A 15,970-nucleotide genomic window follows, 5' to 3' on the forward strand; every position below is an offset into this window, starting at 1 on the left:
CCCATGCCTCAAGAACGACTGCTTTATTTATTTAAAGTTATTTTTAAATAACATTTCAGCTCTAAATACATAAATATCAGTATATGTGTTGTTATTTTAAATAACGTTCAAGCCCTAAATAAATAAATAAAAAGTAACATATTTGTTACGTTATTTTCGTACCGTAAGAGGCGTTGCCAGGATCACTTTACTAGACACACAAACGTCATTGGGGAGAGAGCGAGAGAGCGAGAGAGAGAGAGAGAGAGAGAGAGAGAGAGAGAGGATGCTGAAATACTGAAGGCTGTTGTAGGATCACAGTTAGTCCTACTATCAGCGTTAAAGATCCTGGAAATGTACAGGTGAGTTCATCAATTCACATCGCAATCTTAACACATGATGCAGATCTTAAAACATCACAGATGATAACACCAGTCACTGATTTACTGCTAACTTATAGATAATGAGACAACACCCTGCCTGCGCTCCATCAACATTATCTGAGAAAAAGAAGATACCATTTCACACTCACTGTAACCACAAATAAGCGTTTCGACAAAATCGGATTGTCATTGTCATATCTATTCGTGTCAATTCAAAGCGCATCATCAATGTTGTTGTTAGCCGGCTAATGTTAGCTAACGTTAGCTCTTGGCTAGCTAATGTATCGCTATAGTGAAAATTGAGGAGTTATGGTTGTGTCAGTGGTATTTGAATAGAAATATGTCATATGTGATGTTTCTGGTTCTCGATACTTGTCAGTAGATATGATTAAATAGAGATGTATTTATTGTATAGACAGTGTAAATACGCCCGTCACCTGGTGCTGTTTAACAGCGCATCAGCTCATTAAGAGTTTATAATGACCATTAAGGTGACTGAAAATCAATATGTAATTCTGTATATTAGAAGGTTTGCTATTTTTCAACTTTGTCCTCTCTATATAGCAATAGTTTAGATATATTTGAGCTGCATGGCAACAGCAGGTACAATTTCACATATTTTATATGTAGTGCTATTTATATACATTATATATTCTTTTTTGCTATTTAGAAATGTTTAAACATCTTTCCACCTTTCTTCATTTTGTGAACACCTTTAATTTCTCTGAGGATGCTTCATTTAGTAAGTATTAATTTGCCCTTCCTTTGCGGCTGTGTTTTAGCAGAATATAAATATAGATTTGAAGAGGTTTCATTAGGCGTTGACAGTTTGGCACACATAAAATGTATAGCTGGACCTATTTTCAATTAAAAAAGGGAAAATAGCTTGTAAGTAAAACAGTTTTTATTTATTTTATCAAGAGGATACCAGCTTAACTTTGAAACGCAATAAGAAGTCATTAATAAGGAAGAATGAATTAAATAAGCAAACAGAAAGAAAATAAAAAGGTGGTGAAGTCTGGGTGTGCCAGTAAGGCTTGTGGGTTTTAGTTGTCTGTTTAATTTAGTTTTAGTTGTCAAGTTGAGCAGAGGCTACACTGAGTCTAGTACACAATATTCTCATTATATAAATATCTAACTAAATAATTATTTATCTGTGATGGACCATTTGACTGTCCTTCTGTTTCTGTTTAGTGTTGAGATCACAGTTACCAAGTAAAGAGTCATGCTATGTCAGACAATGACCTATAACCAGAGGGTGATTGTGTCCTGGCGTTTGTGAACAGGGTGCATGGAGCTTCTATGGGCTGGGTCAGGCTGCACGCAGTTCTATTGACTATTTGGAACAGCAGTAGTCAGAGGTGAACTGAGGTTCATGCTGCTCGATTCAGATTGTGAAATCAGTGACTGATCTATCTCAGTGGTTCTCAACTGATGGGTTGTGACATAAAAATGGGGCACAGGTCTGTCCCTTCTTGGGTCACGTAATACATAGTTAGCTAAATAAATACACTACAGTTCAAAGGTCATTTCTTCTTTTTTTAAAAGAATTTTATTCAGTAAGGACACTTTAATTTGATCAAAAATATCAGTAAAGGCATTTATAATGTTACAAAACATTTCTTATTTTAAAAAATGCTGTTCTGTTTAACTTTATATTAATCAGAAAATCCTGAAAAACTGTATCAGTTTCTTTTTTTTTCAAAATTAATAATAAAAAGAAATGTTTCTTGAACACCAAATCACCATATTAGAAACATTTGACTGCTGAAAATTCAGCTTTGCCATCACAGAACATTTAAAAATAGAAAAAAACTGTAATATTATTTCACAATATTTGTTTTTCCTATACCTTTGATCAAATAAATGCAACTTTGGTGAGTGTAAGAGACTTCTATATAGAATGTTAACAAATCTTACCAACTCCAAACTTTTGAACAGTAATGTAGACTTTTAACTTGTGAAGGAAGCATTAAATCATTTCCATATTTTTTGTAGTTAAAGTCACAAGCATGCATCCAATAAAACTCTGTCGTCTTTCACTTGGTAGATGCAACCAACTTTGATGGATGCCGACATTGACATGCCTTCATCCTCAAAAACCATAATATGCTGTGTTAATATTTTTTGCATATTACTGTGTCTATTTTTGTATGCTAAACAGTGCTGGTGCTTTGTATAATCTCGCAGGTTTATCTGTCATGGATGCAAATATGATACCAAAATTCACCTCCAAAGACGAGGAAATTGACTTCTGGAAGGCTCTTTCACTCAAGTACAAGAAAAGGTAAGTGGCAGTACAGTGAGCAGCATTGAGCGTTACTCCACTCTCTGTTGTTTAGGTTGACACATGATAGCATTCTTTCATGTTGTCCTCAGCCTTCACTATTCACATTGCCTTTTGGATAAACAAAACACTGCCTCTAAATGCTGGGAGTAAAACCAATGCGACCTGTTCCCTTACATTATGAGAGAGCCACATCGAGGAAATTGCTGTATGTTTTAAGGCAGTCACAGGAGTGTTATGCACAGGGGGAATTTCCTTCAATGGGTTTAGCTTTTTGTGATTTGATATAGGCTCCCGCTGCTAATTTTACTGTTGAAAAGCTCTCAGTGGCATTGTAATCTAAAAAGATTACACAACAAGCTTGTTGCTTGGTAAATTGCGTCCCAAAGCAGCATTTCTTGATTCCAGCAAGGAAGTTTCAGACTCCCTTTGTGTAACGACAGGCATTTACACACACAAAAACTTGGTACACCCAAGTTTGTGATTAACAGAATACTGTTTGGTTACGCCTGGTTACATAAAAAACAAATGACGGGGGTTTGTAGCTCATATAAATCCCTCTATGTAATCTGAATGAAAGATTTGATTTACAAATCAGCTTTGTTTCTCTGTTTTGATTGTGCACCAGCTCCTGAGCTAATTTTAGCTGTAAAACAAGTCCACATTATGTATTTGTGCAGCTTGTTAAAGAGAGACAAGTTAATATTATTTTTAATGGGACAAGTTGTCGCCTGGTGGATGAGGTGAAAATCTCATTGACCTACTTCAGATGAGGGAACCAAGCCATAGAGATTTGGGTTGTGGGCTTTTTTTGACTTAGCTATATTAACTATTTTGACTTCGTTAGCAGCTACTTAAAGGGATAGTTCACACAAAAAATGTTTTTATTAATTCCAAATTATGGAATTCCCTTCCAAACCTGTAAGCCCCATTCACACTGTGCTAGTAGTGGTGTCAGGTTAGATCACATTGATTAAATAATGGTATAATCAGTGAGTAGTCCAAGGTTTCGGGAGCCCAGATAGCTAAAAACTTATTGACTTTATTGTTCTGTGCATATTCTCATTGTTAATATGCTGTAGTGATGGCCTGACATTTTATTTGTAGCATTCCCCAGATTAAACCAAGAAAGAAATAATATTACATAACAACAGGCCTATATTCCCTTGCATTTATGGGAAATGCTAAACTGCTGTTTTTGTTGACTTCTTATCAGTCTGTTTGTATGCTACGTTTTCAGAATGTCCTGTACAGATAACATTCATTACATTAGACATCTTCTAGGTAATGGATCTCATTTTCAGTTGAAGAGAAAAAAGTAGTTCCTGCAGTGAGGTTTCAGTTGTAGCTTCTTTAAAAACAAAATACTGGTCTATATTTTTGAACGATAATGTAAATTCAAATTTAAGCCACCTCAGCGTAACCATAAGTATATGGTTTCCCATAAATATATGGTTTTTATATATATAACTTTCAGTGTTTAGTTGACTATAGTGCAAGCAGGAGCGTAGCAGCCGCGGGGGAATTAAGATAAAACGGTAACACTTTAATAACTGCACGCTATAAATCATTAGGTAAGCATTAGTAAATAGTCAGTTCATCCTTTATAAAGCATTGTCCTAACATTAATAGTCATTAGTAAGCAGTTTATAAATATAGCTATGCCTTGTTCTTGATTTATAAGCATATCTATTACAAAGGAGATTTAAAGGCTCAGTTATCTTCCTAAGAGAGAAAATAAACACAACACAGAGGGATACAAAACTCAGAAATATATATTTCAAGATGCAAAAAATTAAATCCGTTTTTGTTTATGAAATTGCAGAGGTTTATTTTTGTCTTTTTTAATTTTTTATGTTATTTTTAAGTGTACAGTTTAATTTTTTGCATCTTGAAAAAATATTTCTGTGTTCTGTATCCCTCAGTGTTGTGTTTGTTTAGTCTCGCGTAGCCAGACCTTCAGACTGACGGCAGAGGGTCTGGAATATATGTCCACTTTAATTGGCCAAGGCCCGCCCATGAGGCTGTTTGACCGACATGTCAAACAACCAATCATAGTTCGTTTCGTTTAGCATCACGTTTCGGGGTGTAGAAATGTCGCCACAATAACAAACCGGTGTGTGAAACTCAGATGTATTTTAAAGATGCTATGCCGCGAACTTTAAGTATTTCACATACTTTTGAAAATCCAGCTTTTAGTTGACCCTGATAAGCGTTAGTCATAACAGTTGTAAACACGACAGCTTTCTTCTTTCGTGAGGGGGTTTGGCGCCACGAATCTTTGGCCGTTTCTCAATATGCGTACTTGTCTGTACTTGTGTGTGTTCTTGTGGACTTGTGAAACGTCATCAGTCGCTGCCCAAGTACTGTTCCAATTCAAAGTTCACATCTAGCCAAGTCCAGTTCAAATCCCCGGATGTGTTCTTGATCCGCCCCTTTTACCGAGGATGCATCGAGAGGTGACTTGTGCGGACTTGATACGGGCCATAACCCAGAATTCAGTTCGTCCTCCCGTCCTCGAGAGTTCGTTCTTCTGAGTCGAACTTGGCAAGTCCAAACTGGAAAGGACGGAAGTCCAGACTCTGCGAACTTGGTATTGAGAAACGGCCTTTGTTTCCCGGCGGACCGAAAATAAACGCGACACTTGCGTCTCCAGGAAATCCGGTTTAATTTAACCAGTCAGATTACGACTTCGACATTCCTGAAGTGTTTCCAGAAAAGTGTGCCATATGCATCAGACGCTTAGCCAGCGTTCCGTGGGGGTGATGTCTGAGACTAGTGTTTAACTCTTCTTTGGAAGATAACTGAGCCTTTACATCTCCTTTGTAAATGCTTTACAAGGTATAAATAGTCCTCACTTTAGATGAGCTCACAAAAACAAGATGACTGACAACTACTAAATGTTTTGTAATTACCTGACTTAAGGTCATTGCACACTGAAATTGTCTGAAATTTTCGAATGCGTTTTTTCGTATTGCCAACCTTTCCTATCAAAATGCATGCTATGGATGCGAAAACGCAGACAACAGTCTCGGAGGCAGTGTGCAAATGTGATTGACACAACGTGAGGTCGTATTTATCTTTTAACGTGCGAAAATTTCAGACTCCGTGTGCAATGACTTTTAATCATGAATTACAGCAGGAATACGTGTTAATTTATTAACACACTGAGCAACTATTATCATGTCTACATAAAAGATTTATAAATGTACATTAAGTACATAAAGTTTATTAATGTAGATATAGTTTATTAATCATTTACGTACACTTTCTAAATGATCTTATGAACCACTTACAACTCCTAAATAACTGGATGTAAATAACGTAATAATTTAGAAATGATAATTTGAGCATTAATAAAGTATGAATATACAATTATTAAACATTATAGATATGCTCCAGAACAAAACATTTATAGTTCTATTCATAAACTGCTTACTAATTCCTATTAATGTCGGAACAATGATTAATAAAGGATGAATTGACCATTTATTAACTAATGATTCATAGTGTGCAGTTATTATAAAGTGTTACTGATAAAAGTTATTGTTCAAGTGTAGTGTAAGTCAAATATTGTCCATAAAATATCACTATTTAATAAAAAGTACATTTTATTTCATCAGAAAATATAGATGTCCACAGTGGTCTCAAAGTCCCAAGTCCTGGAGTTATTTTTCAAATTTTAGTATATCATCACAAAATAGATTCTTGTAAGCTATCATGGCATGTTCCCAAAATTGCAACTAGGGTGCTCTAAAACGCCAATTGGTTTTCTATTTAGAATTTATTATATGAACATGAATGTACTTTCTTTGTACATTATGTACATAATTTCTTTGCTTTTGAAGGTCACATCACCTGACAGCTGCCCACCCCCCCACTTTTAAAATGGCTGCTACGCCCCTGAGTGCAAGGCAAACTCTGTTTAAGAAATAGAATATGCAAATTTTACGCATGTGCCATTACTGATAAATGGTATCTTGTTCAGTTATAAGGAAGCACAGGAGGAGTTGCTGGAGTTCCAAGAGGGGAGCAGAGAGTTGGAGACAGAGCTGGAGACACAACTGGGGCAAGCAGAGCATCGCATCAGAGACCTGCAGGCGGACAACGAAAGACTGCAGCATGAGCTCGACTCACTCAAGGTGAGAGTGTGTGAGCTGAACACAGACTGGCCACGTGTAAAATAACATTAAAGTGAGGACAAGTCTAATGAGTGTGTGTCTTTGCTTTCTCTTTCCTGTAGGAGAAGCTAGAGTATCAGTATGCTCAGAGCTATAAACAGATCTCCGTGCTGGAGGATGACCTCAGCCAGACTCGAGGCATCAAGGAGCAGCTGCATAAATATGTCAGAGAGCTAGAGCAGGCCAATGACGACCTGGAGAGAGCTAAGAGGTCAGAGGGCATCAGCTTATACTTCACCATACATTTCACTACAAATGTATCACAGCCAGAATGCTTCCCTAAAGATCTATAATCCTAAAAAAACATGTATTCAGAGCAGGAAATTACACTACAGGTAAGAATTTGGGGTCAGTAAGATGCATTTAATTGATCAAATATACAATAATAACATAGTAAGTGTTTTCTATTTTAACATTTTTTAAATGTAATTTATTCCTGTGATGGCAAAGCTGAATTTTCAGCAGCCTTTACTCCTCCAGTCTTCGGTCACATGATACTTCAGAAGTCATTATGCTGATTTGGTGCTCAACAAACATTTCTTATTATCAACGTGGAAAACAGTAGGGCTGTTTAATATTTTTGGGATATTTTGGGATTCTTTGATGAATAGAAGGAAAAGCAGAAGGACTTAAAAGACTGAAATAGAAATCTTTTGTAATATTATACATGTCTTTACTGTCACTTTTGATCAATTTAATGCATCCTTGCTGAATAGAAATATTTACTTATTGCTGATTTAAATATTAACTATCTAAAAGAACTGACCCTAAAAATTTGAAATACCTTTGTTTCATGAAATGCCATGAAAATAGTTTCATGAAAAGTGAAACAATATACAGTATTCTGATTAAAGTTTAGCAAAACAAACATTTTTTAAATAACATACACTGATGAAATGTGCACAATGACACATTAAGAAATTAAAATAGGGTCTGTTTTGATTATATGTTGTCTTTAAAGAATTCTGCCCTGGTAGGTTGTATGCCTTTCCACTATTCTGCTATAATTTTAGTTTTATTCTATTATGGTTTGATACCACAGAGCCACGATTACATCTCTGGAGGACTTTGAGCAGAGGCTGAACCAGGCCATCGAGAGGAATGCCTTTCTGGAGAGTGAACTGGATGAGAAGGAGTCTCTCCTGGTATCTGTGCAGAGGCTAAAAGATGAAGCCAGAGGTATTTACTGACTCTCCTCTCTGAAATCTTGTAATTACAGCTAGTTTCTCATTCCAGGCTGCTCAAGTGATGTTTATAGATCCTGTTCGGACACTAAAAAACGTTTCCTGCCTGCTTGTGGAATGAAGTCATGTTACAAACTCAGTTTCAGATCGATATCTTGCACTCTAATGTAACATGTGGATTTGTAGATTTGCGGCAAGAGCTTGCGGTGCGAGAGAGGCCAGAGGTGACGCGAATGTCGGCCCCCAGCTCTCCGACTCCAGAAAATGACAAAACAGACTCAGCAGTCCAGGCCTCCCTGTCTCTGCCGAATACACCGCTCAGCAAGAACCTGGACAATGCTTTCACCAGCCAGACAAGTAGACGGCTATTTCTCTCCGAGATGTTTACAATGTCACACGTGTTTGCATGACTCACTTGCTTCTTGTCTTTTGCAGCTCTGGCCAATAGCTCCACTAATGCAGCCCTCACCCCATCAGCCAGAATATCAGCGCTCAATATTGTTGGCGATTTACTGCGCAAAGTTGGGGTGTGTAAACACTGGAGATTTAACTTTTTGATAACTATTCAGATAAATAATTCTTCACAATTTTATTCATGGATCACCGTTTGCATAAATGAATTCGGTGTCTAATCCAAGTGTTTGTTCTGTTTTGTAGGCTTTAGAGTCCAAGCTCGCAGCCTGTCGAAATTTTGCCAAGGACCAGGTAGCCAGGAAGAACTATGTCACAAACGTCAATGGAAATCTGATTAATGGAGACATTTCAAATTACTCTCACTCTCTCCACACATCCTACTTCGACAAAGCGTGAGTTAGCCATTTTGAAATAAACCTTTAAATGTTGATGAGCAGTTACCTTATTTGATCTCTGTTGCCCATAATTACATTGTGTCCAAGGAATCTTCTGATTTCTATTTGAAAGCAGTTCACAGAAAGAAACACCTGTTAATTTTCCTGTGTATTTAATGTGAAGACTGAAATGAAAGGCAGTTTGAAAGAAAGTGTGATTGATTGTAATAATGAGCCTAAATGATACAGGAGATAAAATTCTCTCAGACCTCTGTGTTTCTCTCCTCAGCAGAAGAGAGAGGGTCATTTTCCCTGCGTTGCTTCTGGGTAAATGATCCGACTTGCAGTTTTATGTGGGGGTCCATGCATGCTGGTTAACATCCCCTGACATATGACGTAGAGTACTATAAGGTTAAGATCATATCATCTCCACTAACATCTTGGTGGTGGCTCAAATTGTCTTTGAAGGTGCACTCCATAGGTTTACTCAAATGTGGTTTATTTAACTAAATGTGAGAGAACTGGGCCAGTGTTTTGATTCTTAGCTGAAGATTCAAACATGAAATGTTGTCTAAAAAAAAGTTTAAAATTTATGGAGTTCACCCCGAGTGCTAAACTAAGTTTCTCTCCTCATCTGTCTGTTGGTATGAATTGAATTACAGGATTAGACAGTCATTAGATAGATCACGTACATTGTTCTTGTTAAAGTCAACATGAAATAAGATTTGAAACTCGGTTTACTTCATAATACGACAAATTTCTGCAACAAGATATTCAATGAGAAAAAATATATTGAGTTACCTCATTGATTCATTTATGTTTTTGAAACACCAGGGCTGCATTTATTTGATTAAAAATACAGTATTGTGAATATACACTTCAAATAATTGCTTTCTATTTGAATATTTTAAGAAATAGAATTCATTTCTGTAAAGGCAATGCAGAATTTTCAGTAGCCATTCTCTCGTTTCACTGTCAAATATTCTTCACAAATGATTCTTCACATGCTGATTTAAGGTTGAAGAAACATTTCTTATTAACAATGTTGAAAACAGTTGTGCTGCTTAATATTTTTATGGAAACTGTGATACATTTTTCAGCATTATTTGATGAATAGAAAGTTAAAAAAACAGCATTTAATTTAAATAGAAATCTTTTGTGACATTATTTCTTGTTAAATCACACTAAGTCGCGTTTTGCTCAATTTAATGGATCCTTGCTAAACAAAAGTTTTATTTTCCCTAAATTTTTATTTTTTTTTGGATGGTAGTGTACCAGAACAGACCAGAAGTGCTGCACCAGCCAAACCTGGGCATTGTTACAGGGTTCGAAAAATATGAAATCAGCTGAAAAGTAAAGTTGGAAAAAATAATAAAAGATTGAAAGATGATTTTTTTTCTTTTTTGTGAAATATGAATCAATGAGTTATGCATAATAACACCAGGAACTTGTATTATGAAAATAAACAGAATCAATTTGATTTCATGTTGACTTTAAGCATGTTCTTAAAAAATAAGCTTTACTGCCATTTAATCCATTTGAGAAGACAAATAAAGAGTCATCTCAAGAATATGTGAAGAGGGCAGGATTTCTTGCGGATCCGCAGTGTTACGCAGCTCACTGCAGTGCTGAATCAGTGTGTCCTGTAGCTTGAGTATCAGTAGATGATGGTAAAGGGCACGGAGAGGACGCCCAGGACTTGTGTTTCTGCTGCAAAAGACCTATCAGATCTATAGATGAGCTATCAAAGAAGACAGAGCGTTTAGATCAGGATAACAGGGCTTTGCAGTCTCTAGTACACTTTAGTGATTAGATTTTGTAATGGTGCAGTACACATATTATATTTGTGTGTTTCAAGGTAACAAGAACAGACACAGTGAAGCGTAGCTGATGGATGTCATCGAATTACCTTTGTACTGATGGACAGTAGAGTGTTTGTGTCTGGTGTGTCTCCGGGGGCCGTATTGAATGGTCTGGGCTGAGAAAATCTACAGTTTCAGAGCTTCTGAGTTTGTTCTGCTTGCTTATCTACGCCAATTCACTCTGAGCTACTCGCGTGTGAGCATTTCTACGCATATTAACTGCATTTGGTTTCGGGAAAAGCCTGTTTCTGTCTCATAGAGCTATTTCGTGCCAAATCCCATCTAGTTTATCCAGTTGGTGTGGACTGAAATAAATGCTTGCGACAATTCTAACAGTAGTATGAATAGTCTGCATAGACTTGCATTGTACAGGGTTTTAACCACAGTCTCATGTTTCTTTGAGCACAGCAGGACAGTGAACGGTTTGGACCCCGGTGCCGTGACGAACATCACAGCTCCGCCACTCTCCAACTCTCCATCCAGCCTGGTGCTCAGCGTGTGACCCTCAAACACACACAAACTCCATTACATCCACTATACGGCAATATAACAATTCACTACTGAGATTACAGTGGGTTACAACACGGTTAGTAATGGTAGTCCAACTGTAGCAGCATCTCATACTAGTCTCTACATTGCAATATCCTACATTTTACTGCTGAAGTACCGGTTAATAGTTCTTAAAAATGTATAAACCCATCTAATATATTTATGGTTACTGCTAATTTAGGTATAAGCATATATGTACATATTTCATTTAGTTTTCTCTGTTCTTTGCAAATGTTTTGTCTTTTACCACAGTCCAAAAATGTATTTATTAATATAGTGTTGGATGGCAATGTATGTGAAAGCTAAAAACAAAGGGAATTTGTTATTAATATATGTTGTGCAACACATGCAGTGTTTGTGTATGAGAAGGTAGACCCAATATTGTCTATATGGTATATTGAAGGAAAAAAGATGAAGGGTGGAAATTTGACTATCTAGACGTACATGTGCACTTGTATGTCATGCAAACTGATTCCATTTTTATCCCCAATTTTTTGTATTGGTTCACAAGGTCATTTTATTTCGGTAGGATCTATAGTAAGTGCTATTGTGTGCCTCAGATGGGTAAACTTCCCCTATTTTTGTCCCCTGAAATGTGGCCAAGTGTGAAACGTATTTGGAGTTGCACATGAAAGGTTTGTTTGGGCTCCAGTAGGTTTGCATTTTAAACACTGGTTTGGTTATATTGACAATCGACTGCTGTAGTAATACTGTATGATGCATTTGCTACTGAGTCTCAGGCTGGTTTCCCAGCCTCGTAATATTTGTTGGAATATCCATACCTTATTTTTCTCCTTGCTGTGAATTACAAATCTTATTCATTTTGGTTAGTGCAATGTGTTCCAAAAGCACTTTTTGTTACTTTCGCGTGCTCAAATAATAAATGGTAGTGTTCTCACGAGTCTGTTATTGTATCAAACCACTGAAAAATCTTACAATTAGAAGGACTTCAGGAAAAGGCTTTTATGCCAGCCAGTGTAATTTTAGTATTTATTAATGTTTCCTTTTTAATTTTAGTAATTAGTAAGTTTAGTCATTTTAAGTTTTAGTATTTTTATGTGCTTATTTTATTAGCTTCTTTTTTGTTATTTTTAAATACTTCTATTTGGCTTTAATTTATTTTAATTTCAGTTTTAGTAATTTTAGTATTTACATTTTCAACATTTCTAATTTTCATTTGTTTATTATTTTTATAACAAAAACTATTTTTAGCAGTTTTAATTAATAACAACACTGATGCCAACTGCAGAGTAACAAATAGAAGGAATTTAGAATAAGGCTTCACTGCCAACTGCACAGTGTAACAATTTTTTATTCATAATTTCATAAATGTATTAATAAATTGTTTGAACGGCAGATTTATTTTTTTGGGCCTTTAACTGGTGAAGATCATTTGTAATATTTATAAATTGTTTAGATTATACAGATGTATTTTTTATATGTGTTTTAAATAAAAATCCAAGTAGCTTTTTGTCAGTGGCAGGAATGAGGCACATACATATTTTTTTGTCCCATTAATATTTACCATTCTAATCCTCTTGCAAATCCAGCTGTTACAGCTAAATAATGATCAAGGCAATCAATTCAAATCATTGCTTACTACATCACTCATGGACTTTCCATGCAACTTTTGTCCCATTAGAGCAATATCAGAACAATCAAGGAAAAAGTTTTAGAACACTCCACAAATCCTTATTGGCAAAAAATGTCCCATGTTCTCTTCAGTGTTGGTTTCCTCCAGGTTTCCACTCAGTCATCTCACCTGTCCCCTGCACTCTTCTTCTCTACAAGTTCATCCATTTGTTTCCTCCTCCTTTCCAGCACTTCCAGCCGTTTGGCCTCATTGCGGGATTGTTCCTGTTCCCTGAGATCTGCCAGGTCATCCATGAACAAATGCCTTCATGCATGAGGCAGAATAATGATATAAATGATCAGACCTCACAGCAAAGATCTTATTTAGTATCAATGCTTGTAGGCAGTACTATAATGATAATCATTAAAAAGTATTACAGTGCATGCATTTATTCTGCAACTTATTCAGAATAAGTGCAATTTGATATAATTTAATTTTCTGCTATTCAGCTCAGACCACTTGGCATACACTGTCTGCTCCATTACTTCAGACTCAGATATTCTGCTAGAATGCTCAACATTCAAATGTACAGTAACCAACACAGATGGCGCATTATAATTTTGTGTTCTGAATTTCAAATGGTTTTGTTCACACATATACCCCCATTATGAATCTCTGACTAATCAAACGCACCTTAACCAGTTATCCAAAGTCTTCGGATTCTTGGATTGATACTTACATGTTATATTTTATGATGTATCATGTTTTGTCAGGACACATCTTCACACGGCCAAACTGCACAATATTGTGTGCACACCAACTGTATAGTTTTATAGTCTAAACACTATTATATAGATTTGCACGTTGTGTCAATGTCAAGGGGGTGTGTTATCTCACCTATTCAGAAATGCTGAGGCCAAACCTACGAGCAGTGTCCCAAAAAGTATCGGTTTTGTAAGGCGCTTTCCAGTAGACAGTTTGGACTGTTTCATGCTGAAATATACAGTCTTCGTGTAAGCAGACCAAGGAGACCAGCAAAAGTGTCTGAAACAGTAGTTCTGACCTCCACACGGATGAATATATACTGCACATATAACCCCAAGCATTACTTCCGGCTCGTGCATTATAAGAATAACGTTACTCCATTTATTTGCGCTATTGTCTTACTAAGCAGGAGGTATGTTCTGAATATTTTACCCAGTTAAATATTATGTTATTATGTTTTACTTATATGCACATTTATGAGAGAGGAACTTAAAATCAAAGGAACTACAAATGACGGGGGAAGTATTTACTGACGGACCAGACATGCAGAGCAGCTTCAGTGATTAGAAACCAGTCCACACACACACACACACACCAAATCACAAGTGAGTCACTTTTGCCTCATTTCTTGTCTTTATTGTGAAACTGATTAGATCAGTGTCACAAACTTTTAGTTTTATACGGTGTAATAAAACACCATTATAACGAATTTTCGTGTAATATGGCCTTGTATTGGTATATGGTGTTTTTGCATCCATCCATCCGATAAAACTGCATTTTCTATCTGCTGGCCTGTCTGTCAGTATTACAAACTGATGGTCTGTCTGTCTGTCTGCAGGTGTTGAACCCATGTTACCCATGATTCATCTGTGATGGCAGGAAAGAGTCGTTTCTCAGCGTCTGACAGGTTTGAGTACCTTCAGGGTCTGGTCACAGAGTTTCAGGACTCTGACAATGAAGGTATCACTGTTTGCAGACGCACTGCATCTTTATATATTTGTGCTTGAAGCAATTTGCTCATGCTATATTCCTCTACTTGACAGATTATAATCAGTACATGTAGTAATTATTTACAGCCGTCTTTATAATAAGGGTGTCTGAAAACAGGCTTATTTGTCTTTTCACTTCTTGGCAGAGGCTAAAGAGCAAATACTAGCAAACCTGGCTAACTTTGCCTACGATCCATCCAACATGGAAGCGCTGCGATTGCTCCAGGTCACTGAGCTCTTCCTGGACATGCTGACAGAAGAGAATGAGAACTTTGTGGAGTTTGGAATTGGTTAGTTTAGCTATTGTAACTGCTGTTATAATCTATTCACATGAACCAACCGACTGTTTGAAATCCTACAGGTGGTTTGTGTAACCTCAGCATGGAGCGGGAGTCCCGTGATCAGATCCTGCAAAGCGGCGGAGTCCCATTAGTGATATCCTGCCTGTCGAGTAACAGAGACGAGACGGTTCTCTCGGCCATCACCACATTAATGAACCTGACCACTGCAGCCTCACGTGCCGAGACCACAGACAGTGCTGTGGTGCAGTGCATGCTGCGCTTCTCCCTTACACAGAACCCGCGCCTCAGGAACCTGGCATCGGTTTTCCTGCAGGACTACTGCACACAGCAACAAGTGGACAGAGCCCGGGAGGAAATGCAGGGACAAAGCCAATCAGCAGTGGGGATTCCACTGCCAAAGGACTGAACACTTTTGAACACATTTTAAATGTAGTTGTTCATGGACAATTTGTAAATGCTGAAATTGCCATTTAAGACTATTTTGAAAAATAAAAGCTTATTTTCTTATTTAAACCCGGACCATATTTATTATGTAAATATATGTATGTGCATATACAGGTGTGTGTGTGTGTGTGTGTGTATATATATATATAAAAATGCAATTTATTCCTGTGAATTATAATATACTGTATACATTTTTTCTAAAAAGATATATAAATTTGTAAAAATGTTATTCCTGTAAATTTTCAGCAGCCATTACTCCAGTCTTCATTGTCACATGATCCTTCAGAAATCATTCTACTTTAATATATTTTTTAAGAAACAGATCAATTTTTTTCCAGAATTCTTTGATGAATAAGAACTTCAAAAAGAACTGCATTTATTTAAAGCTACTTCTGTAACATTATAAATGTCAATTTTCGCTGAATAAATGTATTAATCTATCTCAAAACAATTTTTGATACTGACCTCAAGGCTAGTGAATATTTATAGTAATTGTATTCAAAGTATGTTTTCTTTTGAATCCAAACAATTATGAAAAGTAGAAACAGATGCTGGTATTGTTGTTATACTGCTAATGGACACATGAGGGAGACTCTTAACATATTTTAGCTCCTTTTTAAGACTTTCGCTCATGCTATATTGCAAATTAGGTGATCCATTTACTGGAAGCAATGATGCCATAAA

The 15,970-nt window shown here is 36.5% G+C and overlaps 2 protein-coding genes across 6 annotated transcripts; both read left to right on the forward strand.

Moving 5' to 3' along the window:
* The first annotated feature begins 192 nt into the window (after nt 1-192).
* Nucleotides 193-12,183, forward strand: LOC306852438 (nuclear distribution protein nudE-like 1-A). Of its 5 annotated transcripts, none has more exons than XR_013782587.1 (10): nt 208-341; nt 2,553-2,649; nt 6,638-6,791; nt 6,893-7,041; nt 7,873-8,009; nt 8,201-8,371; nt 8,450-8,541; nt 8,672-8,820; nt 9,095-9,213; nt 11,073-12,110. XR_013782587.1 is itself a non-coding variant. In XM_079389250.1 (10 exons), the coding sequence occupies exons 2-10, from the start codon at nt 2,564-2,566 to the stop codon at nt 11,081-11,083; spliced, it is 984 nt and encodes a 327-aa protein (XP_079245376.1). In that variant the 5' UTR covers nt 208-341; nt 2,553-2,563; the 3' UTR covers nt 11,084-12,112. The 5 variants fall into 5 exon arrangements, 4 of the variants coding, with proteins under 4 accessions (XP_079245374.1, XP_079245376.1, XP_079245377.1 ...); XM_079389250.1 differs by having other exon boundaries at nt 9,095-9,129; nt 11,073-12,112; XM_079389251.1 differs by having other exon boundaries at nt 9,095-9,129; nt 11,076-11,100.
* Nucleotides 12,184-14,085: 1,902 nt separating this feature from the next.
* Nucleotides 14,086-15,353, forward strand: armc7 (armadillo repeat containing 7). Its single transcript, XM_079389252.1, has 4 exons — nt 14,086-14,156; nt 14,390-14,511; nt 14,687-14,830; nt 14,902-15,353. Exons 2-4 carry the CDS (start codon nt 14,424-14,426, stop codon nt 15,246-15,248), a joined length of 579 nt encoding a protein of 192 aa, XP_079245378.1. The 5' UTR covers nt 14,086-14,156; nt 14,390-14,423; the 3' UTR covers nt 15,249-15,353.
* The last annotated feature ends 617 nt before the right edge of the window (nt 15,354-15,970 follow it).

This window comes from Barbus barbus, assembly GCF_936440315.1.
Source record: "Barbus barbus genome assembly, chromosome: 32".
Classification (NCBI taxonomy): Eukaryota; Metazoa; Chordata; class Actinopteri; order Cypriniformes; family Cyprinidae; genus Barbus; species Barbus barbus.